Source organism: Artemia sp. Qi Xiang Cuo, chromosome 5 (genome assembly GCF_049724085.1).
Source record: "Artemia sp. Qi Xiang Cuo chromosome 5, ASM4972408v1, whole genome shotgun sequence".
Classification (NCBI taxonomy): Eukaryota; Metazoa; Arthropoda; class Branchiopoda; order Anostraca; family Artemiidae; genus Artemia; species Artemia sp. Qi Xiang Cuo.
The window spans coordinates 21,083,903-21,110,808 of record NC_142798.1 but is presented as its reverse complement, the minus strand read 5'-3'; the positions used below and the strand labels follow the sequence as shown (position 1 = coordinate 21,110,808).

General features: G+C 35.7%; 1 protein-coding gene across 1 annotated transcript in view; it reads right to left on the bottom strand.

The window, feature by feature from the left end:
- The window catches only part of LOC148951940 (ATP-binding cassette sub-family C member 1-like), a 171,813-nt gene that overhangs the window by 33,219 nt on the left and 111,688 nt on the right, over positions 1–26,906 (bottom strand). The window contains exons 20-23 of the mRNA XM_089089422.1: positions 16,143–16,363; positions 13,612–13,792; positions 8,693–8,931; positions 3,109–3,207 (exon numbers count right to left, since the gene is read on the bottom strand). Coding sequence (XP_088945548.1) covers positions 3,109–3,207; positions 8,693–8,931; positions 13,612–13,792; positions 16,143–16,363 — 740 coding nt within the window. The remainder of the gene's footprint in view (positions 1–3,108; positions 3,208–8,692; positions 8,932–13,611; positions 13,793–16,142; positions 16,364–26,906) is intronic.

The following is a 26,906-nucleotide window of genomic DNA, read 5'->3' as shown; positions in this document are numbered from 1 at the left end:
CCTTATTGTTGAATGGCTTGACCAAGGAGGCACACTTGTAGATCTCCTCCTAGCCGACTATAGAAAAGCCTTCGACTTGATACGCCATTATACTGCAGTGAACAATCTGAAGGTTATGGGAGATAGCAGACATATTCTTTTATTAATAATAGATTTCTTACGCGACCAACTACAGAGTGTATATGGTCTCTACCCGGGTGATACTGGTTCGGAATGGTCTGAGCTTACGTGTGGTGTCCCACAAGGCACTAAAATCGCTGCCTTGTTGTTCTTGGCAGTGATCAACATCGTCCTTGCCGATTTTGACGAACGGTTCAAATTCGTAGATGACCTTTCCACTCTCTTAAAATACCTCATTGTGAAGTCTCAAACCGTTCCCCAGTTCAGTGAATCATTTATCGACAACTTTAGAGACCAGTGTTCTGAAAACAGCCTCCGAATCAACGAAACGAAAACCAAAATTCTTCGATTTAACCCTCTCAAATGGGATTTTCAGTGCCCCCTCCACCATACCAAAGCGTATCGTCGGCAGTTATTCTCGGTGTTACGTTCAGCGTTGACTGTTCGTTTAGCCTCCACGTCCAAGAGGTAGTGGAAAAGGCGAACTGTGACATGCGTACCCTTTTACTGATGCGAAGATTTGGTTTTTCAGTGCCGCAAATGAAAACAGCCTACATGAAATATATTTGCCCGATATTAGAGTATGCGTGCCCTGTATGGGGTCCACAGGTTCAGAACACTGCCTATATGAGCGAAGTACTCGAATCAGTCCAGAAAAGAGCGGTGAAGGCCATACTGTCTGATCAGTACACCGATTACGAATCAGCACTGTCTCAACTAAATTTGCCGTCACTTCACGACCGCCGTTTTCAACTTATCTGTAAATTTGGCCAGTTTCTTCTGACAAGTGATAAACACAGAAATATATTACCCTCAATGCTCACAAAAAAAGTAACTACAAGATCTAAAGCAACAAAGCTAGCCCAGCCCAAGTGTCGCACTAATCGCTTCAGCAATTCGTTTGTGCCTTTTTATGTTTCTGTCTACAATAAGTGACATGTGTATTAATTTTTTGTGTCTTTGTTTACTTTGTAAATAATAGCGCGATTTAGTCGGGATTTAAACCCTGACTACGAAAGCTTTTATGTTAATAAATGATTCTGATTCTGATACATTACGGAACCCGCGGGGAAGTAGCCTACAACTCTTTTTCTATTTTTTACAGGGTTTAGATTAATTTGAAAAAAAAATCCTCGTTAAAAATCAAAATTCATCCCAAAAATTTGCAATAAAAGCAAAAATCCGAGATTAAATCTGGACGGAAACGGGAAACGGAACAAACTGAATGTCAGAAGAAAACACAACAATGGTAACACAACAATGAAAACAGGACAATGAAAAACAATGAAACAACAATACTAGGCTAGAAAACATGATGCACCTCACGCAAGACAATTGACACCCCCTAAAATCGTTGTTGCCGGAATTCTTACCTTTAGCTGGAGCAGATAAATATACTAAATCCTTTTCTTCTATTTCGTAACTTTCGTGAACGTTATGCAACTTACTCTATATGTAATGATGCCCGGCTTTTTTATTGCTGCGGAAACCAAATTCGCTCATGCGATCGCAGAACGAGGCATCTGTTGTTGTTTTTTTCCTGATTAAAAACATTAGTTATATAGAATGTAAATACATGATTTGATTCAGAAAAGAGTGATTTACCGTTTGTCGAGACAAAAATATAGCTTGTGTTGAAATATTTCGAGTAAAACGCTACTATTTAGAAATTTGTCTTTTTTTGGGGGGAAATATTCTTATTTAAACGCTTATATATTCTTGGAGATTCAAGTCTCGACTTTATTTTTATTAACAGCGTGTAAAAGACATTCTGACGGTTCAAGTGATGTACAGTTTGATTCGTTTTCATTTTTTTACAGCTAAAAAAACAAAAAAACTTGGTCATTATCGGCTAATTTTTCTTTATAGGCTAAAATCGTCAAGTTCTACATTAGTGCGAGCAAATGGAACCCAATATTAATTTTAAGCACCTTAAATTACCCCGGAATCCGTACTCAAACCAACTGCGGCTTATGTGAGCCACCCCCTTTTTTTAACGATAGCGAGCCTTGGATCACTGACTAAAATAGAGTAGCTGATTTTCATATTAAACAGGATTAGGAACTCTAAAAAAAAGTAAAGTAAAAAAAACAACATAGTAATAGTATAAAATATTAACCATTTTACTGGATCTATGTTTTTCAAAAAGGCTACTTGACACACTTTTCGCCAAATTTTCTCGCACTAACATCAGGGGTCGGGTGGGATATTTCCATTTTCGTCACTCGGGCGGTACTTGGACTCTTAAACCCTTAAAAGACACCAAGTCCGTAAAAAGGCTTTTTCTATACTTTGGCAGGGCTTTGGGTTTCGAACTTTACATGGCATAATTTATATTTGAGTTTACAAGATTTTCTTCTTTAGTAAATTTTCGATGATATTTATGGCCTGAAAATCCTATGACCAAGATACTATTTTTCAGAAAATTCACGTTTCAAGCTAGAATTGTTTAGCTGAACGTTTACCCGGCTGTGGATCGTGACCAATCACGGGGTCGTAGAGAAATTTTATCCCATCTCGAAATAAAATCATAAAACTTTTTTTTTTCTTTTATAGTGTTTTGTTGTTGATATAGACATTACATCAACAACAAATTGTTGTTGATGTAGACTGTGATTTAGACATTAGGAGTAGTGGCCAAGTGAGTAGCTCTTACATAGTTTTATTACCCGCGCCTGCACATTGCTCTGTCAACGTTGCTAAATGTTGGGATTAAGCCTTATTTTTGGGATTAAGCTATTAGTTTTTTTAAATTTTAGGCTTACCAATGATACTGGTATTTCTGAGTTTAAGTGAGTTGGGTTAAGTAGCGACACAGTATGTAAAACCATTTGTTGTCAATGAGGTTTGTTCAAACAGACTGCTTTTGATCTAACAAGTTACATTGAGTTTCCTTGTTTGGATTCGCAATTAGATGAGAAATGTAAACGGAGCATTTTTCGCGCAAATAAATGTTTTCCCTTGCAACAATAAAGCTGAATGACTCACCTGATCAGCTTCAGAGTATTCCTTGATTCGCTCAACCGAGACTATATTTGTCTCAACTTCAGAGGTCATTCGAACAAACATATTGAGCGTTTGAGTTATCTGAAACAATAATAATAATAAACAAAAAAAATGATCCTAATATCGTTTGATCGACAATGATCCTAAAAATGTTTGATAAATAAGCATAGTATTTTTGAAAATAATTTAAACCTGTAATGAATTGTTGAGAGTTCAACCAATATGATAAGAACACACGAAGAACTGAAGTTATTAAATGCTTCAGAAGTTCATTTGAATTTGCGATTCCTTCTATTTTCGCGCCATTTGCTATAATTTATGAAAAAAAAAACATGAGATTTTGTTTAAACTACAACCTCGAATTCAGTTTATTTAATTTGTCAGGATTTCTTAGGATCTGAGTTGAAGATGTTTTGGGTTGCTTGACTTTTAAAGTTCAACCATAACATATCAGTAACAAACTGAAATGTTAATCAAGCAGTTCGTGGTAACGAACTATAAGTAAGAAGCGACCCGGCTCAATAGTAACCAAAACTCTAAAAAACAGAATTTTGATACCAGTAGATAAATCAAAACAGTTATATTCTTATGCTGATTTCAAATATATCAGTTTCATCAAGTTTAGTCTTACTCATCAAAAGTTACGAGTCTGAAAAAAATTGCCTTATTTTAGAAAAAAGGGAAAAACACCACCTAAAAGTGGTAGAATCTTCATGAATATCCCCATCAGATTTTGTGTATCAGAAAACTCTACTATAGAGGTTTCAAGCTCCTATCTGCAAAAATGTAGAATTTTGTATTTTTTGCCAGATGAAAGATCTTACTTACTTTACTTTAATTTTGGCGGGAACCAGAAGATGAACTGTCCTGCCCAGCACCAAAGGATCTTGGGATGACTTCCGACGACCACTTGGACCTGTCGGCTGCAGCTTCTCCAGTTATCTTCAGCCAGTCTTTGTCCCTTCTCCGACCGTGTCTCCTGAATCCTCCCCACGGTTCCAGGTCCTCCTTGAATTTTTGCCACAGGTTCTTCTTTTGTCCTCCTGGTTTACGTTTCCAGGAGGGGGCTGGTTCGCAGACAAGGACGTCTCGACATATCGTGCCTTCGGGACGGCGCAATGTGTGGCCGAGGAGCTTCAGGCGACGTCTTTTAATGATAAGCGATAGCTCTTCTGATTGGCCACAGCGACTCCTTACTTCACTATTGGAAATCCTGTCCCATCTCTTAATACGGAGGATGTAACGAAGGCAGCGGTGGTCGAACACATCCAAAGCTCTCGCATCTTCAGTCTTGATCGGCCATGTCTCGCAAGCATACAGTAGTACTGCTCGAACAGTTGCACCATAGATTCGAACTTTTGTTTTGGTTGAGATCTCCCGTCTGGTCCATAATGTTTTTTTCAGACTAGTAAAGACTCCCCAGGCTTTTGCTATGCGGGCAGAGATATCTCTTTCAGCTCCGCCATCTGGTTTTATGATAGAGCCAAGATACTTGAATTCCTCAACGCTTTCTATTGGCTCACCGTCGAGGGTAACTTGGCAAGGAGCAGGTTGGTTGAGAGCCAATACTTTAGTCTTTGCGCCGCAGATGGCCAGTCCGATGCGCTTTGAGACCTCATAGGTATCGTCGATCATGCCTTGTAAGCTGTCGGCGGTAATTTCCAGCTCAACAACGTCGTCTGCGAAGTCCAGATCTGTCAGGGGCTGGAGGAAACCAGCTGTTTGTCCGAAGACTATTCCGCTGTGGTTTCTCATTGCATTATACATGATCCAGTCTATCGCGTAGTTGAATAATATAGGCGAAAGGGGGCATCCCTGCTTTACCCCAAACTCCACTGGAAACTTAGGGGTGTCATTGCCGGAAACACGGACGCAAGTCTCAGTGTCCTTATACGCACTTCGGAGTATCTCAATGATCTCCTGTGGCGCACCGTCTTCAGCCATAATTCTCCATAGCTCCTCTCAGATGAAAGATCACGGATGTATGTTTTTTTTTTTCAGGGGAGATCGTATCGATCCAGTGGTCGTAGAATATCGTGAGAACACTCATTCGAACGGAAATTAAAAGTTCTAGTGCCCTTTTAAGTGACCAAAAAATTGGAGGGCAACTAGGCCCCCTCCAACGCTAATTTTTTCTGAAGTCACCTAATCAAAATTTTGATATGGCCATTTTTTTCAGCATAGTCAAAAATTTAATAAATATGTCTTTGAGGATGACTTTATACCCCACAGTTCCCGGGGCAAGGGCTGCAAGTTATGCACTTTGCCCATTGTTTACATATAGTATTGGTTATTGGGAAGTACACAGACGTTTTCAGGAAGGATTTTATCTGGTGGGGATCTCGGAGGAGGGGGGTACGTGGGAGGATCTTTCCATGGAGGATATTTTCATGGAAGAAGGGACATTTCTATGAAGGGGGTGCCAGATTTCCCAGCATTATTTAAAATATCAGAAGATAAATAAAAAAACAAGTTTTTTCAGCTGAAAGTAAGGAGCAACATTAAAAATTAACACGAACAGAAATTATTACATATATGAGGGGATTCACCCCCTAGTCAATACCTCGCTCTTTACGCTGAAGTTTTTTTAGTACTTTATAAAGAGCTATCTATTCTAAGTCAACGGCCTTTGTGATTCGGAGGTTTGTGATTCAAACAAAATTCGATCGTATTGTATCTGTCGTATAGTACGAAACATCATAAAAAAAAGTAAAATTAATATGTAAATTTTGTTTTAATCATTCATGTACGGTGAGCCAAAATCAAAGCTGTATTAATTCAAGACCGGTCAGCAATTAAATAAAAAATAAAAAGCAAGTTTTATTAACTGAAAGTATGGAGCGACAAAAAAACTTAAAACGAACATAAACTATTCTGTATATGAAAGGGGCTGTCCCCTCCTTAACGCCTCGCTCTTTACGCTAAAATTTGACTCTGTGTCACAACTCTATTTTTTAAAACAATAAAAAACTTTAGTGTAAAGAGCGAGGTGTTGAGGAGGGGACAGCCCCTTTCATATACGGAATAATTTTCTGTTCATTTTAATTTTTAATGTTGCTCCTTACTTTCAGTTAATAAAACTTATTTTTTTTTATTTAATAGTCCTAATGATTGAAAAAGTTTGTAGTTTCTAATTACCAACATTAATAACTGTAGGATAAATAATTCGTTGTTTTGGTATCTACTGATATTTAGATTGATAGGGAGTTTAGATTGATAATACCATGTCATTTAGTTAGACATTGATTGTCTTAGATTACAAATAATTCGTGATTTAAATACACTATGCCCACTTAGCCTTTGTCTACATTTTATTTTTACAAAATATTAAATTAAGGATCTTTTGAATCATACCTGAGGTTCTGTCTAGTTATTTATCTAAAGGTCTTTTAACTTGTTTTAATCATTGTTGCAGCGATAATTACAGCCTATTAAAGAGCAAACCACGACCCCGACCATCACGACAACCTCGACCACGACCCTTTGTAAACAAAGGTTTGAGAATACGTTTTGAATCAAATGTGTAGTGAGAAACAGATTTTATTATTTGAATTAATCTTAATAGTAGAAGTTAATTGTGAAAACAAAAGTTTATGAGAATTTTGAAAAAGAGCTTGAAATCACTGGAAAAGGTTGAATGGAAATGAAAATTACACCACTAGAATTGCCATGATTGAAAACCCTATTCAGGAGAATTACAGCCCCCTATCTTGAACAAGAAGGGAACACCTTTTTTGCATAGAATGCAATGACGTATCTCGTTTTTCTTCAATTTCTGTCAGAAAGTCCTGATTTTTGTACAATGTTGTCCAAAAAGTTCAATTTTTGTCAAAATTCCTGAGAATAGAAACTTTAAGATAGCCAATCAATTTTTTATGGTTTGAAACTCTAAAAATAACGTTTTGAATCTCCCATCTTGACAGACGACAGCAAAGTGGCATTTTCTGGCATTTTGAGGCACAGGACATCATTTCTAGCTCAAAAAGCGTAAAAAATAAGGACCATTAAGAGGGTCTGCCATATGACGGGGAATATATATTCTAATAGAGCGTATCAATTTATCATGGCCTAAAACTCTAAACGTAAGGTTTTGAGCCCCCCCTCCACTTATCTTTAAGGGCATCAATTCATAACGATGTAGAGGAGAGGAAAAGCATTGTCTTCTATGTTTGTTGACGTGTTTGTTCCTTTTTTCTTATTATCAATATTTTTTACAGTGACATAATGCCCTACTAGCTGTTAGCTTTTTCTGTCATGATAAAACAGTACAGTTGATAGTTCAGTTATGTTATTTATCAATATCGATAATCACTGTAGCGTTCAACAGCTGACAATTTTTGAGTGAACATGGAACTCACTGTAAAATCCTCGCCATAATATAGTTTAGATCCGTATGCTGTTGTAAGAAGTTTGCTCTTGTTGAATTTAGATCTTATTTATGAGGTATTAACTCTTTTGGTATAATAATGATTTATGGTATCAATGTTTTGATGCGTTGATCCTTGTTAAAATGGTAGAATTCATCAAAGGATGTTGACGGCAGATTAAAAGATCTTGGGGAGATGCAGTTAGTGTTTGTGCTTGTCAGTGAAAGAGCTTTGCTTAGATTTGAGTATAATTAAATTGTTTCTATTTCTAGCTCTGAATGAGACCCTTTTTAACCTTTGCAGCCAGACATTGAGTCTCGCTGTCTTAAGTTAAATAACAACAACCAAAATACATTTTTATTTGCTCACTTTATTAGTTTAGCAGTTTGTTCTTAATATTCTTATTTCTTATTTCAGTAAAGAAGAACAAAGCAAATATTGTGCTTATATTTATAATTTATAGATGTAAAGCAAATATTGTGCATATGTTTATGATTCATAGATGTCTTTCAAAAATCCTTCAAAAGGAAATAGTAAACTAAAACACAATTATTTTAAAAATAAAACCTCTTTGTTTTCTAACCCTTGTGTTGTGCTCATTTTGTCTTTAGTCTCAGGTCAGGTTATTTTTCGTAATACTTTTATTTCGTTTTATATTAATCGGCCGAGTTTGAAATCTGCACGTTACCCTAGTTAATTCTCCGAGCTCTTTTTAAACCTATCACACTGCAGACCTGTTTTTTAAGAAGCGGGGGGCTCTAAATTTCATTCTCAGTCATATTGACCCTTTTAAAGTATCTATTTAACAAAATATGTAGTTTTTTTTGTGAAAATTGCATCATACATTTTTACAACCACTTATGATTCTTTAAAAGGCACAAGAACTAAATTTTCAATCGAATGAGCCCTGCCATGAATTCTTACGACCACCTCTTATCTGCGAAGTGGTTAGAAGAAAAAAACAAAAGCGTTCCAAATGAGGACTCTTGGGGCCCCCATTTGTCCATCAAAGCGTATATCGCACTTAACCTTTTTTTCTGTTCAAGTATGCTCTTGAAAATTTGTTTATTGTTGTTTTTGATAGTAGATATATAATTTCTACCGTAAATCGCCACATTATTAGTGAACATCCCGCCTAACAATTTCGAAAATTTCACATTCTTTAGCAGAGAAATAAAAAGAAGTAAAGTTCAACTTACACTTAGTGAGTAGCTAATAGAAAGGCCAACTAATCCTGCACTAAGCCCGTTAGATCTGCTAAGAACAGCAAAGAGTGATGCAAAGAATACAACTAAGTTTCCGATCGTTTCTAATCTAACAGAGAGCCATCTATTTGCCATTATGCTTGGATAGTAGCACGTCTGATTTGTATCTACTCGAGCTTCAGATTCCTTTATGAAGCGATTCGTTTGAGAGTAAGCACGTATTACTGGAGCTCCTGAAAAAAAACTTTTGTATTTTAGTGAAGTTTTTATTATCATACCTACGTAGTGTCTATTGCAACTGAAAAACTTCAATTTAAGTAAAAATAACGTGAAGTTGTCAATAAATTAAAAGTACTAGAATAGTTTTGTCTTAGTGATCCCTACCTCCCTTTTGATTTTTGAATCTTTTGATTTTTTTTGAATCTCCAACTCGTTTTCAGAAAAACCACTTAAATATGTCCATTTGTATTGGACATGAAGACAAAGAAAAATGAGCTTTATATATATATATATATATATATATATATATATATATATATATATATATATATATATATATATATATATATATATATATATATATATATATATATATATATATATATATATAAACCACAGATTTCATTTTGCTTCATCTTCATTTGTATCTTGTTGTGATGCTCTTTGTCGAATTTTTTTAAAGTGTTCTTGGGATTGAGATGGATTAAGCATCATCATTACCTCAGACATTTCTTCCACCCCTTTTGCTTTAGCTGTTTGGATTGGTCTTGTCCAGTTGGATGGCCCAGGGGGCTGGATAAAAAAAAATTCAATTGGTTTTTGTATATTTACATATTGACACTGAATTCAATATTTTTTGCCCTATAATTCTATCCCATTGATTTCTGGACATTTGATTGTTCAGGTTGTTTTTCTTCCAACGACGCATCATTTTAAGTAATTGTGAATTTATTTTTTTTAGTCGTCCTCTAGGCATATTTCAAATTAACACATTCAACAGATTAAGCAATTCAAAACTGACTACAAAGATGGCAATTTTTTTTGTATTTCTTTTTGTTTTAGTTGATTCCCCTTTAGTTTGATCACTCGGATGTTTAACTCCAAGTGATCGACCGGAAAAAATTCTTTTGTGCTTTATCCAAAGTTATCCTGATTTACACAAATTATATATTGATTTGATTACAAAACAATATATAATTGTGGTTTATAATTGTTTACTATAGATTTTAAAATGTTGCTTACAAAACAATTTTTTGGGCATTTTGAAAAAAAGATGAAAATACTGACGCGGTTATTCTTCTTTATTTCTCCAGCGCTAGCGGGGAACTGAAACGTCGTAGAGGATTGTTTAACAGCTCATCTGAAAGCTAATAGTTAAATTTACCTACGGAAATGGGTAGCATAAATTTTTTGGAATTAGGGTTCTAATTCTTTCCACCCATCAGGCATAAACTGGTCACTCGTTTTGACATTTACTTTGCCAACAAAAGTTCTAAATGAAGAAGACTGCTGATTTGTCATTTAAAGCACTGCTCCCAAGTATTATAATTGCTACTGTTGCATATTTCCATTTAGAATCTAATTTTTGCAGCAAAAATTTTTCTTATTTTATAAGCTTTGGTTTTTACTTATATCTTTAAAACTTCTCTTCGATTTTTTATTGTTATTCAAAATTTTTGGAATAGAGACTATGTCGTATTAAAATTTCAACTTGACCAAAAGAAAGAAATTTCTTCTTCCTGGAGGGGACCGGAAAATTTTTGACAATTCAAAATAGGTTTCCCTCTAACCTTATGAACATTTTAATGGAACGTAGCGTTTATTCTGGGGATATCAGCCCCCAACCCTTCCAAAAGGCTCTTACTTTTGTAAATAAAATAAAAAAACAGCAAGGCTTCAGCAACTTTCAGCTACGTACACTTTAGTTTTTTTCCTATATCTCCCCCTCAGTTAGTTAGTATTAGGTATGTGTTGACTAAAGGCTACTACGTGCTGAAATTTGGCCTTTTTGTCATTCCCACCCACACATACCACAAATTCCCTCTGTTTTTTCTTCCATATCCTTAGAGATCAAAATTGCGTGAAGTCAGCCAACGCGGAAATAAGCCCGGCAATTTTCAAGTCACCATTCTTTGTGAATACAACAATTATTGGCGTTCAAATAATCCCTTTAGAACCCCTAAAATGGAGCTGGAACTGTATTAACTTTGCCGCTAGACTGAAGCTTTTTCTGTGATTCATCTGAAGTTTTCCAGACAATTATTCTTCTAGTCTAGCAACAGCTTGAATAAAGAATAATTTTAAATATATAATTCCTTCTTCGAAGGAGAAGGGGTGGGGTATGAGGAAAAACCAAGGTCGAGCGATATTTTCCACTCAAGGTATTGCTCATTATCTCCGCAGAATTCTCTGACTGTTGACTGCTAGACATGACCTGAATATAAGGAAAATATTTTTTTCAGTTAAAAATGAAGAGTGACATTCAAACTAAAAGCAAACAGAAATAAGTATAATCCTAAATCCTCACCTTCTTAATACTCAGCTCTTTACGCTAAAATTTGAAGTTTTGTCTTCAATGTTTTAAGAGCGATTACTCAAGCACAAGAGCATTTGGAACGGGATAAAAGGTATTCTGACCATGAATGAAAGAGCTTACCATACCCAGGATTAAACTAGATATGAGGCTTGGATATAAGAAATTTTTTTTTTTCAGTTGGAAGTGAAGACCGGCATTAATAATAAAAGCAAACAGGAATAATTTCATATATAAGAGGGGCTACCACCCCTTCAAATCCCACTTTTTAACCAAAATTTTAATTTTGCAGAGCAACGCTTTAGGAAAAAGAGATCACTTAATGTATTTGCCTTTCGAAATAAATTATGATTTTCTTAAATAAACTGCCATCTCTATAATAAGAGGGGAGATTTTGCAGCTCACTGCCCAGGCTGCAGGTTTCAGCTTATGCGAAGCCATCTTCTTAATAAAGGAAGATCAGAGGGTAGATCCATTATTTTTTGAAGATTCAATGAATTCATCCGAAGCCCCTCTGATAAGAATTTCAAAAAAGAGCCTATAACGGCTTTCAAGGATTAGGTACCCCTCTCCCCACAAGAGAAGCCATTGGCCAACACCTTAACAGATGTTTTACAACTATGCGACAGTCTGCAGCCTTTAGTCTTATTGGATAAAAGATCTATAATAATGGTACATCTTTACAGACTACGTGTGACACAACGGTACATAACCCATCAGAATAGCTTCTGTGACTAAAAGGCTGCACAAATATTCTTTCGATAATCCTAGGAGCTTTTGCTCGTTAGCATTTGCGTGCTTTTTGGGGCTGAATATACATTTTACAGGCAAAAAGATGGAATGCGGCATTTTCCTGTGGCATGGTCTCTTTTGTAGCTTAAAAAGGGTGCTAGTCCTTTAAATATTAATTCGAATAAACCCTCGTTTGATAATATACGACTATTAGTTTGATACGACCATTTCTAGGAAAAAAACCCGAATACGACACCATCCCCATGACAAAAACAAAACTTTATAATTCGTAAATAGCGGCTTTAGAGTCTTCATACATTTTAAAAGGCATTGTATAATTTTCACAAAAAACACATTCCGTCTTAGGCGAGTTTAACCTCTATTCCTGAAGCTATGCAAATTTCTCTTTACTAATAAATTTTAAAGGACAACTTCAAAATCAATAAATTTCGCATATTTAAAATCGAGGTACACAATAGATTCCGTTGTTGCATATGTTGTAATCAAGCCCTAATTTCTTTGAGTTTTGGTTTCTTTTAACAAGGTGGCTGCTTTCTTACGGATTCTTTGTACGACCTGTCTGATCCATGGCTCTCTACAAAGTCAGAGAAGGTACCACTCTCTCCTTCAACTCTGGGTTTTTATATTCAAGTTTAATATTTCTACAACAATGCTCCGATAAAAAGAATTACTCGAAAAATCATATCCATTGAAATATTTTTCTGGAGAATAAGGGGCGTGACATACAAAAGTTAATTATAGGATCATACTTTTTACGGTTTTCAAGGTATATTTTTCTAACAATTTTATTTTATACGGATGTCCTCAATAAGACACCAGGGCAGTGGACCAGGGGGTAATGTCAGTCAACACCTTACTGTAAGCAAGAAGATGAAGATACTGAACAAGTTTACAAACAGGAAAATCAGAGAAACTCTCTTGCAAATCTTGGTAAAACGAGGCTCATGATAGCACTTGTCCTCACCCTACGGATATTTTCTGGCAGTCCTCTTGATCCACCTAACCCCCAGGCTTCTGCTTTCGTGTCGGTAAGCAAATGAGTGTATGTTTTATACTGCATAGAAAAATTCTTGTGTTTTAGAGGGAGCTAGTACCCTAAAGTACCCATATCACAGCTTTATTTCAAAATATTCCTGGAAAAAAAAATAAAGATTACTTTCTACCCTCTCCCTCGTCCTCAGACATCCTTCTATGGTTATCTGAACGCTAACTAATATTTACAAATTTTGGCATAAAAGAGCATTTTTTGAGGCTTTAGGCATACCCCTCCCTAAAAAGTGATCCACCAAACCTCTTCTATTATGGCTGGTGTGCAATAGCACATCACTGTAAATAATTTTAACAAGTCTCAAATTAATCAACTTAGTTGAACGAAGCTTTAAAATGATTGTTTGTATTAGCCGTTATTTTTGTACGGACTGGGCACATCCTTAGGAACGAATGTGCCACCACGGGGCACTTTCGGTTTGACAGTAGATCGCGGCACTAAAACAGCATAGCTTGAATTAAACCCATTAAATTTTATTAAAATTCATTAAGAGGGTTTTAACCCTAGGCTGCTATTCAACTATTAGCTTGATCAACTTTTCTGATAAGTGAAATTTCTCTATTGTGTCTCCAACCTTACCTGAGATTGTTTCTCCGAAATGAGAATAGATGGGAGATCTCGTTACAGATTCTAACCGCTTAAGCTGCCGTGATGTAGAGACGTAAATTAGTTGCATAAAATAGTAAAGTACGCCAATTGGTATTATGACGGCAATGAAGATTGGAGTGCTGTAGCTAATCACAACTAGTGTGCCAATTACCTAGAATGTTAATAAGAATAAAATTTTGTGCTTGATATAATTATGACTAAATGGAAATTGAATTATTAATACGTATCTACAAAGTTTTTTAGGTTAAAAAAAAAACAAGAAGCATGGCTCGTCCTGCTTGGCATTCGGTAGAAATATGCTGCGGTGGCTTTATTTTGTAATAGTGAAGTTAAAAAAAACCAATAATGTCTCTAATTTACTTGAATATATAAGTAAAACGAATTATTTAAGCTTAACAAAGATTTCCATCTGCAAAAATTTAGACATCAACTGTCAGTAGATTTTCAATGACAACTACAGGTTCACAGAAAAGCTAGGCCTTCTTAAGTTGTCTAGTGTCATATTTTTTAGCTTATTTTTTACTGGTTCTTCAACCACTTTCTTTTAATTTATTTTTGGCACCCGCTACTATTAAAACTATATAGCCTTTATATGGACGTCTTTTTCGTTGAAAGTTAAATTTCCTACATCCCTAGTTTTTTTAAAATATATATGATAGTTCCAGTTTGCGCTTAACCAATTCAAGCTGTCAGATTTCGTTTTTACTATCTTTGGTACTTCAAACAGCACAAAATACAAACCAATTGGCAGCTTTTTGAAAAGAAATGAAGTATCATTGTATTGTGTTTTTCACTAATAAATATGGCATGTCAATAAAGAATGTAAACTGAGAGAGCTCAACAGAAGCTTTATTATAGAGAAGCTCTAAACTAACAGAAATTATTTAATATCTTAAGACTTCTGTCAAAATTGGTAATTCTAAGCATCGCCATCTGTATTTTTAGAAAATTTTTAAATGTGACTATCTTCTTGAAATTTTCTATTCCGATCGTAGTCGAGTTTGTAAATTTATAAGTAAAACTGTTAAAAATGTTTAGTAAAAATTTGTATAGCAGGTTTTGATAGCTGTTACACTTCTTCTGGCATCAAATTGTTTTATCACGTTACTTGAATTTGAGAGGTCCATAAGAATGTCTGAAAACAAGTAAAAGGTTTCCATAATATTTCTATAGCATTTCTTATAAATTCCACAGTAATATTTCGGCAAAGTTGCTAGTCATTAAATTTCCTGAATATGGAAAAACTTGGAAATTAGGTAAAAGTAAATGTTTTCTAAGTTCAAACATTGAATCAATAGAAAGTTTAATCAAAAAGTTAATGGTAATGAACTGTAAGTAGGGAGTGACTCGGTTCAACAGTAGGGTAACCAGAATTCTAAAAAACAGAATTTTGATAGTAATTGATACTTCAAAGAACTGGCTTTTTCCTATCTCCAAATATATAAAATTCATTAAGTTGAATTTTACCCATCAAAAACTACGAGCCCAATAAAATGAGCTGTTTTTCTCGAAGTATTGCTGTGTAAAGGATAAATTTCAATTTAAAGAGTCGGGTTTGACGATAGCCCTCCTCGCAGTTAGGGTAGAGCTGGGTGCACTAGGAAAAACAAACAGAAATTGTATTAAGAACAAATATTCTTAAAATAAAAGTAAAGAGCGTTATTAAAACTTAAAACAAACAGAAATTATTCCGAATATCAGGGCGGCAGCTTCCTCCTCAATCCTCCTTTGTCCCAATAGCTTAAGAATTGGTGTTAAAATACAAGGGTCGATGAATTGGAATAAGATGCATTTGTTAAGCACTATAGAACTTTGGCGTACAGAGCGGGGGATTGAGGAAGAAGTAGCCCTTCTGATATTCGGAATAATTAATCTTTGTTGTTCAAGTCTTTAATATGGTTCTTTACTTTAATTTGAGACATTTTTTTTATTGAATCAAATGAACTGTCTTGACAACTGTCTGACAATGTCATCCTCAAAGACCTAATTTCCAGAACTTTCAACTACGTTGAAGAAAATTGCTATCACAAAATTTTGATTGGATGTGTTTGGGGAAATGGTGGGCGCGAGAGGGGGGTTAGTTGCCCTCGAATCACTTCCTACTATTAAAAAGGGCACAAGACCTTTCAAATTTCAATTGAATGAGCCCTTTTCGAATTTTCTACGACAACGCTTTCTATAAAAACCTTATATGCCCCAGGGCATAACTTACAACCCTTTACATGAGGGCTCTGAGGGGGTTGTCAATATGCCTCTCACAAATTTCCTGTTTGTCAACATATGTGTGTGCACGAAAAAGCATAAGAAAATGAATGGTTTCAAAGACATTTAAATTGAAAGAAAAGACCAATGTCCTTTGATTTGATCCAAAATAGATTCTGTTAAGAGCAATTTCTAGCTAAACTGTGGATACTTTTATCTCTTAAAAAGTACTTCAATCGTTAAAAAAAGCATTTTTACTCTTAGTGATTGATGAAAATATAAAAAACAAGAACACTTACCGCTAGAAACATTGTAATTCCCATCCGCAAAGACATGGGGATAAGATTATCAACGACATCTACATCCTTCGAAAATCGATTTACAATTCTTCCCAGTGGTGTTGTGTCGAAAAACGACATAGGAGATTTCATAAGCCTTGCCAGCATGGTATTATGTAGAAACCGGGAGGCCCTAATGGTGCCAAGGGCAAATGTCACACTAGCTGTATATGAAAAAAGTCCTGAAAACAAAACATCTATACTACAAATGAAAAAAGTCAAAATGAAAGTAAAAGCTGAAGCTAAAAAACATAAAATAGCAAATATCACAAATGAACTCTTTTGTTTTACTTAGCACATTCCACAGCATGAGGTCCATCATGAATTTCTGATATCATTATTAGGTATCAGGTGGAGCAGGTCATTAGGTTTTATTCATCCTCTGAGCATTTTCTTGGAAAAATCTACATCTTTCTTTGACAACATACCCTCCAAGACGGCTCCTGAGAAACAGTTTCAAATAGTTGTGTAGAGCTGATAATGCCTGTTTACTGAGTCGGGAAGTTAACTTGTGGTCTAACAACAAATATCTATCAAAAAGAAAATTGTTTACCGTTGCGAGAAAGCCCTTTTCAGAAATATGAGAAACTTGTGGCGCTTAGGTTTTTTCAATATTCTCTATGGATTTATGTATTACAGTCCCCACTTTTGTTAAATTTCCAACTAAATGAAATTTACTGGTCTCTTACCCCGTTCAATGTCTGTCAACGTTTTATTTTCACTGTGTTTCGTCTTAGGTGTGTTTGTTCATGATACTTATAGCTGAATGTCAGTCTGCTTGCTTGCGTGTAATCGCTTTCAACATTCTGCGCTTAAGCTTAAGTCATGTGATAAATATATCACTCATTTTAATTTCCGAAAATAAATATAATTTTGTCTTTCACTTCTTAGAAATGCAATAATATACATTTTTAAATTCAGTTACCGTTATTCGTCAATTACCGTCAAGTACATTCAATTACCGTTACCGTAGCCTCTAACTTAGAACATATACACACATCATTTGAAAATACAATACTTTCTGAAACTACCCTTGATATTCATAGAAATGTTTTAAGGGTGTCTTTTTAGGTCCTTTATCTGGATTTAACTGAAAACTACTTCTCATTTTTAAAGCAGACGCAACTTTATATTCAAGTCCTTGACATACATCAATAACTTCTAATTTAAAAAATTGTTGCTATCGCTTTGAAAATTATATATCCTTCACCGTAATTCTAAAAAAAATAACATTGTTAAATTGATACATAATATGTGAGAAAGAAGTGAAGGGGACGCCCCCACTTCCACCTCAAAAATTTTTGCCAATTGAAAAAAAAACTGAGTCTGTAAAACTGTAGGGCATAGGTGCTGAACATTTCCTGATATATACATGACTCTACTGTAATTCTTGTCAAACATAAAATCTTGTATCCATCTCTCAAAACATTTTAGTTATTGATGCTTCTACTGATGATTCATAATGTATATCATAAGAGAGGCTTTTGGAATATATTAATTTAAAAAAGTTCCGAAAAAGGAGTTTTTTTTAAAGAAAAGTAAAGGCCATATTAAACTTCAGATCAGCAGAAATAAATTACTTTAAAAATCAAACAGTTCGTGGTAACGAAGTGTAAGCAAGGAGCGACTCGGCTCAATGCTACCCGAAACTCTAAGAAACGAAATTTTACTACCAATAAATGTATCAAAAGAATTGGCTTATTATGCTGATTTCAAATATACAAGTTTCATTAAGATTAGTCTTAGTCCTTGAAGACTACGAGCCTGAGAAAATTTGCCTGATTTTTAAAAACAGGAATAAGCACCCCCTATAAGTTATAAAATCTTTACGAAAATTATATTATCAGATTCAGCCTATCGAAAAACCCTGCTGTAGAGGTTTTAAGCTTCTATCTGCAAAAACGTGGATTTTTTTTTTTTTTTTTGCCAGAATAAAGATCACGGATGCGTGATTATTTGTTTTTTTTCCCCAGGGGTGATCGTATCAACCCAGTGGTTCTAGAATTCCGTGAGAGGGCTCGTTCAGATGAAAATTAAAAGTTCTAGTGCCCATTTTAAGTGACCAAACAGATTGAAGGGCAACTAGGCCCCCGTCCCTTTTTTCCCAAAATCGTCCCATCAAAATTTTTAGATAACTATTTTGTTCAAAATAATTGAAAGACCCAGTAACTATGCCTGTGGATATAACATGATCCTCCCCCCTTCGCAACCCAGGGGAAGGTCTTTAAGTTATGAAATTCCCCCATTGTTTACGCATTGAATTTTCGTGGAAAGGTCTTTAAATTATAAAACTTCCCCATTGTATACGCTGAATTTGTTATTAACTATATTCCATCTTTTAAATTGTTCAACCATCGTAGGCGGAAAGTTCATTGTACTCAAGTAGTATTCTACGCTTTTGAAATATATTTTGTATATTAACGTCATTGTCGTTCAGATATCTTTCATATGTAAATTTTCTCCTCTTTTGAAATTATAATCTTGAAAAATTTTATTTTAACCACTATGCAAAAAACGGAATGGGCAAAGATTTGAAATCAAAACTTGAGGGAATACCAGTCGTTTTTTCGGAGCAGAGTTATAGTTTACGTATTTTGGAACAGATATAGTAAGAGCTGAAAATAATATATTTAGAGCACAGGTATATATCGGGGTAGGGGTATAGAATATTCAGTTTTAACCGCTGTAGGGAAAAAGCTATGCGATAAGGTTTACAACCAAAACTTTCCGGAAGATCAGTTATCTTTTGCAGCAGTATACAGTTTTGGCGTAGTTATAGTATATTTAGAGCAGAGGTCTATTTTGGGGGGAGAGGTATAATCCTTCATATAATTTGCGTCTCCTGTCCAAATATCCTAATGTTTGCAACTTAAAGAATGTTCTTGCAAAACATACTTTTGGGTGGACGCCCTCAGGTTTTTGGGAATATATTCCCCCCTCCAAAGACATCCCTGTATAGGGAACATTTATTTGCATATTTTCAGGTGCAAACAAGTATAAACCCTGGTTTGATTAATGACTATTTCCAAGTGGAACCAAAAACACAAAAGGGGCATTTTAATTTCAAATTTTCCTGAGTGAGGATTTTTTGGACCAATCTTGGAAGGATTTTCAGGATTCATTTCATGGTTCTCTTGCATCTTTTGCTATAAGTTTTAAATGCTGAGAAGAAAAAATCCCAAGCAAAAGGAAAAGAGGGAAAACGGAGGATGAGAGAGGTAAATGAACTCAAAGAAAGATTACGCAGGGAATAACCACTCTTTTTCAAATCCACCATAAGGCTCACATTTTAAATTGCCCTAATTCAAGGTTTGTAATTTTGTTTATTTATTCTCGTCCGGTTTCCTGTCTTACTCGGAGGAGTTTCCATTGCTCTAGAAATAAATACCCCAAGAAAAAGCAGGAAATTCACCTGGAGGGGAAAATGAGCACGTGTGACACGTGTGACTGTTGTATATATTAATTTTGCAAAGTTCAGGAATGTATAGACCTATGGGTCCAGCGATATTAAATATTTTTATGTCAATGTCGTGGATAAGAAATTCAAACGGAAAACTGATTTCTAAATGTTCCTTTTTTTCTAAATTTTGTAAATGCTAAATATTTGTAATTAACATAAGGCAAAGATCTTTATAATGAAGGTGGCTAATACAAAGGAGGAGACCAAGAGGAGGGTGTATCTTGATTTATTTTGTTTAAAATACACCAATTATTTCCAAACTACCTCCTTTCCCTTCCCTCACCACACTCATTAGTTTTGCAAGCTAATGTTGAAGTGAATCAATAAATTAGGCCAGATATTAATTTTACAATATTTTTTTACATTAGTCTTACAAGCTAATGTTGAAGTAAATAAATAAATTAGGCTAGATATTAGCTTTATATTAGTTTTACAATACTTTTTTACATTAGTTTTACAAGCTAATGTTGAAGTAAATCAATAAAACCGGCTAGACATTAGTTTTACATTAGTTTTTACATTAGTTTTACATGTTAATGCTGAACTAAATCAATAAATTCAGCTAGACGTTAGTTTTAAAAACTAATGTTGAGTTATATTAAATAGGAAAACCAAAAAGCCTTCTGTATAACTTTGTTCATACTTCTCTATAATAATTTGATGTTTAAAAAGTCATACAGAAGACTATACTATTTTCTATGTTTAAAGGAAACATAATATTTTTAATAAATTTCATTTTTATGTTCCTGGCCTTCCCCAGGCCATTCAGCATGTCCCCAGGTGGCAATAGGGAAACGCTCTACAGATATGTAGGGTACCTCCATAGGAGGCACGGACCAAGGGGGGACCTTGTCCCTGGGGGTCCATAACAGAAACTGGGGCACCCTCGCCCGGGGTCATAAACACAGTCAGAAGAGGAAGAAGGCCCCTCAAATGTACACTCAAAAGGGCCCACTGGTTTGTCCACAAGTCCCATGAGTTGCAAATCTTCTCCCAGCAATGGGTTAAATTGCATGGTGAAGCAGAACACCATCGCAGGAGGATCCTCTATAGGAGGACAACTGCGGCAGGGCGTAAGATCCAGAACTATGGACAACGGCCTCTGCAAAGGACTGCCTCAACCTTTTCGGGTTACCTGCTAGACTGGGGACCTTGCGGTCAACTCTATTCCCACTTGAGGAGTGGCACCCTCGAGGAAATTATAGCCTAGTAAACGACACAGCATTCGCGCGGGATTCTGACTAATGGACAATTCTTCTGGGCTTGCTATGTTTTGATGGGCGTCTTCGGGCTGAAAAACCTCTTCCTAGCTAATTTATCTATTATGGGCTGCCTCCCCGTTGTAGCATAATATTTGTAGGCATGAATATAAAATGAGTCGGAGGTAATAAGCTTGACAATGTCTTGGCAGGATTTTGACTCTTGTTGATAGAAGAGTCTCGCCAAGTGCTGAAAACCATGTCGTGACCAAGATGGGCCCAGGATTGCACAAAGCCTCCATTCATGGAGGTCTCAGGGACTTCTTGCTGTCCGGTTCTAAGTCGGCTTAAGTACTTTGGTGTAAACTTGAGAAGATATTTGATCCCCATTCTCCACTGGTATCCGGGATCATTGCTTTTTTTGAGGTAAGAATAATTTAAGTAATTTAAGGAACATGAAAATTGGAACTTGGAATGTTACCACATTAAGAAATGACTATCGTATCGACATTTTGACTGAAGAATTCAGGCGATTCGAACTGGATTTATTAGGAGTTTCAGAAACTCATATCCCAGGGGTAGGAAGCATGAAATTATGTGATATAGAATGTGTTTACTCAGGCAGGAAGGAAGGGGTACAGAGACAGGGAGTAGGGCTCATGATGAATAAGGAAGCTGCTAAGTCTTGTTTAGGCTGGGAAGGTATTAATAATAGAATACTAATTGTTGATGTTATGACTAAAAAGTTCAGGGTATCAGTTATAGCAGTATACGCCCCTGTAGAACCGACTGACGGAGATACTAGTGACTCAGATGAATTTTACTTACAGTTACAGGAGCAAATAGACAGGGTCCCAGGTAGAAATATGATTTTTTTACTGGGAGATTTGAACACCCAGGGTGGTAGAAATAGGGATAGATGGTATCTTATCCTAGGTAAATTTGGTGTAGGAAAAGAAAACAGTAATGGATACACACTTTTGCAATTTTGTAGGTATAACAATCTAGTTATAACCAGTAGAGATGCCTCAGAAGGTCCCAGGACTCACCCCTGCTGCCACCTACAATTTAGTTTAATGCTGTCAGAACACCATATATGGGCATAGAGTCATTAGGGAGAATCGGTCAATGACCTCGTCTCCAGGTGTGTTTTTGGCACGCCCTCAGCGAATGTCAATGTTGTTTCCGAGCCAAATGTCAAGGTCAATGTTGTTGTTGTTATTTGAGCCAGATGTTATGAGGTTCCGGGAAACAGTTAATGACATTTCCTTCCTGTTTGAGGCAGATGTTATGATCCAATTTGTTATTGTTATTCGAGCCAGATGTTGTTGTCGTTCGAAGCAAAGTTAATGACACTTCCTTCCTGTTTGAGGCAGATGTTATGATCCGAAAATAGTATCTGGTGTTGTTATTCGAACCAGATGTTGTTGTCGTTCGAAGCAAAGTTAATGACATTTCTTTCCTGTTTGAGGCAGATGTTATGATCCAAAAATAGAATTTGTTGTTGTTATTCGAGCCAGATGTTGTTGTCGTTCGAAGCAAAGTTAATGACACTTCCTTCTTGTTGTTGCTCGATGCAAAAGTCAAGGTCAATGTTGATATTGTTATTCGAGGCAGATGTTATGATCCGGAAATAGTATCTGTTAGTGTTATTTGAGCCAGATGTTGTTGTCGTTTGAAGCAAAGTTAATGACATTTCTTTCCTGTTCGAGGCAGATATTATGATACTGAAATAGAATTTGTTGTTGTTATTTGAGCCAGAGGTTGTTGTTATTGTTATTCGAGGCAGATGTTACGATCCGGAAATAGAATTTGTTTCCGTGCCAAATGTTACGAGTTCCCGGAAACAGTTAATTAATGTCTGACAGATGACGTCAAGTTAATTAATGTCCTTGCATTTCCAAAGAGAATTGTCACCGAGAAACACTTAGATCACACATGATGTCATGATTGATTGATTGACACGAAAGGGGAATTAATTTGTTGTTCTATAGAGAATTGACTCACGAAAGGGGAATTAATTTGGAGTTCTAACAAGAGAATCGTTTCCGAGGCAGATGTTTTGATCTTAGCCCGCGAAAAGGTTTCCAAATAATTTGAAATGCATTAGCGCAGAGATGCCAAACAAAAGGAACATGCTGAAATTCCGTTTGGGGGGGTAATTTTGGCGAAACCGTTTTAGCTATTTTATGGAATTATTTCGGCGAAACACTTAGAGACATTATAAAATATGATTTTTGAAGAGATTTTGGAGGAGGTTTTGAGTGTGGTCGTTATAATACACAAGTTTCAATTGAACAGTGTTGTGAGGTCCTCTACCCCAACCCAAAGGGCCCCGATTGCTCTACCCCAACCCAAAGGGCCCCGATAGCTCTACCCCAACCCCACAGGGCCCCCAGTGCGCTACCCCAACCCCCAAGGGTTCCGCTCCCCCTACCCCAACCCCGAAGGAAGCCCCCGGTCCTCAAAGGTTCTCTGGGCTTCCAAAGGACCCCCGGACCCCCAAAGGCCATCATCCTGTCCCCAAATGCCCCCCAGGCTCCTAACTAGCCCATCGGACCCCACAGGGCCCCCTCCCGGACCCCAAAGACCCTCCCCCGGTCCTCAAAGGTCCCCCGGACCCCCAAAGGCCCTCACCGGACTCCCAGGGCTCCCAAAGGACCAATCGGCACTCAAGGGCCCCCCCCAGACCCCCAAAGGCCGTTCCCGAGCCCCCAAAGGCCCTCCATCTCCTCCCTCCTCCTCCTCCTCCTCCCTCCTCCTCATCCTCCTCCCCTCCTCCCCTCCCCTATTTCTTATACTTTTTTTTGCGCACTGAGACACAGAACGACCCCCTCCCCCCGACCCCTCCCCCTCCAAAGGTCTGATTTTTCAAAGTTCATTTTGAATTTCTTTCGTTGAAATGCGAGAGTTGGAATATTTCAGTAGTGTTTCGTTGTGGTTTACCTTGTCACAGTTACATTTTTCTTAATTTTTCAAAGTTCATTTTGAATTTCTTTCGTTGAAATGCAAGAGTTGGAATATTTCAGTTGTGTTTCGTTGTGGTTTACCTTGTCACAGTTACATTTTCTTGATTTTTCAAAGTTCATTTTGAATTTCTTCCATTGAAATGTAAGAGTTGGAATATTTCAGTAGTGTTTGGTTGTGGTTTACCTTGTCACATTTACATTTTCTTGATTTTTCAAAGTTCATTTGAATTTCTTTCGTTGAAATGCAAGAGTTGGAATAATTCAGAAGTGTTTGGTTGTGGTTTACATTGTCAAACTTATATTTTCTTGATTTTTGAAAGTTCATTTTGAATTTCTTTCGTTGAAATGCAAGTGTTGGAATATTTTAGTAGTGTTTGGTTGGGGTTTACCTTGTCACAGTTACATTTTCTTGATTTTTCAAAGTTCATTTTGAATTTCTTTCATTGAAATCCAAGAGTTGTAATATTTCAGTAGTGTTTGGTTGTGGTTTACCTAGTCACGTATACATTTTCTTGATTTTTAAAAGTTCATTTCGAATTTCTTTCGTTGAAATACAAGAGTTGGAATATTTTAGTAGTGTTTGGTTGTGGTTTACCTTGTCACAGTTACATTTTCTTAATTTTTCAAAGTTCATTTTGAATCTCCTTCGTTGAAATGCAAGAGTTGGAATATTTCAGTAGTGTTTGGTAGTGGTTTACCTTGTCACAGTTACATTTTCTTGATTTTTCAAAGTTCATTTTGAATTTCTTTCGTTGAAATGCAAGAGTTGGAATATTTCAGTAGTGTTTGGTTGTGGTTCACCTTGTCACAGTTACATTTTCTTTGATTTTTCAAAGTTCATTTTGAATTTCTTTCGTTGAAATGCAAGAGTTGGAATATTTCAGTAGTGTTTGGTCGTGGTTTACCTTGTCACAGTTACATTTTCTTGATTTTTCAACGTTCATTTTGAATTTCATTCGTTGAAATGCAAGAGTTGGAATATTTCAGCAGTGTTTGGTTGTGGTTCACCTTGTCACAGTTACATTTTCTTGATTTTTCAAAGTTCATTTTGAATTTCTTTCGTTGAAATGCAAGAGTTGGAATATTTCAGTAGTGTTTGGTAGTGGTTTACCTAGTCACAGATACAATATCGTTATTTATCAATGTTCATTTGAATTTTTTTTTATGAAATGCATGAGTTGGAATATATCAGCCGTGTTTGGATGTGGTTTACCGTGTCACACTTACATTTTCTTGATTTTTCAAAGTTCATTTCGAATTTCTTTCGTTGAAATGCAAGAGTTGGAATATTTCAGTAGTGTTTGGTAGTGGTTTACCTTCTCACACCTAAATTTTCTTAATTTTCAAAGTTCATTTTGAATTTCCTTCCTTAAAATGCAAGAGTTGGAATATTCCACTAGTGTTTGGTAGTGGTTTACCTTGTCAAAGTTACATTTTCTTGATTTTTCAAAGTTCATTTTGAATTTTTTTCGTTGAAATGCAAGAGTTGGAATATTTCAGTAGTGTTTGGTTGTGGTTTACCTTGTCAGAGTTACATTTTCTTGATTTTTCAAAGTTCATTTTGAATTTCCTTCGTAGAAATGCAAGAGTTGGAATATTTCAGTAGTGTTTGGTTGTGGTTTACCTTGTCACAGTTACATTTTCTTTACTATTCAAAGTTCATTTTGAATTTCTTTCGTTGAAATGCAAGAGCTGGAATATTTCAGTAGTGTTTGGTTGTGGTTTACCTAGTCACAGTTACATTTTCTTGATTTTTCAAAGTTCATTTTGAATTTCTTTCATTGAAATGCAAGAGATGGAATATTTCAGTAGTGTGTGGTTGTGGTTTACCGTGTCACAGTCACATTTTCTTGATTTTTCAAAGTTCATTTTGAATTTCTTTCATTGAAATGCAAGAGCTGGAATATTTCAATAGTGTTTGGTTGTGGTTTACCGTGTCACAGTCACATTTTCGTGATTTTTCAAAGTTCATTTCGAATTTCTTTCGTTGAAATGCAAGAGTTGGAATATTTCAGTAGTGTTTGGTTGTGGTTTGCCTTGTCACAGTTACATTTTCTTGATTTTTCAAAGTTCTTTTTGATTTTCTTTCATTGAAATGCAAGAGTTGGAATATTTTAGTAGTGTTTGGTTGTGGTTTACCTTGTCACACTTACATTCTCATGAAAGTTCATTTGAATTTCTTTCATTGAAATGCAAGAGTTGGAATATTTCAGTTGTGTTTCGTTGTGGTTTACCTTGTCACATTTACATTTTCTTAATTTTTCAAAGTTCATTTTGGATTTCCTTCGTTGCAATGCAAGAGTTGGAATGTTTCATTTGTGTTTCGTTGTGGTTTACATTGTCACAGTTACTTTTTATTGATTTTTCAAAGTTCATTTTGAATTTATTTCATTGAAATGAAAGAGTTGGAATATTTAAGTAGTGTTTGGTTGTGGTTTACATAGTCACAGTTACATTTTCTTTATTTTTAAAAGTTCATCTGAATTTCTTTCATGGAAATGTAAGAGTTGGAATATTTCAGTAGTGTTTGGTTGTGGTTTACCTTGTCACACTTACATTTTCTTTATTTTTCAAAGATCATTTTGAATTTCATTTCGTTGAAATGCAAGAGTTGGAATATTTTAGTAGTGTTTGGTTGTGGTTTACCTTGTCACACTTACACTTTCTTAATTTTTCAAAGTTCATTTTGAATTTCCTTCGTTGAAATGCAAGAGTTGGAATATTTTAGTAGTGTTTGGTTGTGGTTTACCTTGTCACAGTTACATTTTCTTGATTTTTCAAAGTTCATTTTGAATTTTTTCGTTGAAATGTAAGACTTGGAATATTTCAGTAGTGTTTGGTTGTGGTTTACCTTGTCAGAGTTACATTTTCTTGATTTTTCAAAGTTCATTTTGAATTTTTTCCTTGAAATGCAAGAGTTGGAATATTTCAGTAGTGTTTGGTTGTGGTTTACCTTGTCACAGTTACATTTTCTTGATTTTTCAAAGTTCATTTTAATTTCTTTCATTGAAATGTAAGAGTTGGAATATTTCAGAAGTGTTTGGTTGTGGTTTACCTTGTCACAGTTACATTTTCTTGATTTTTCAAAGTTCATTTT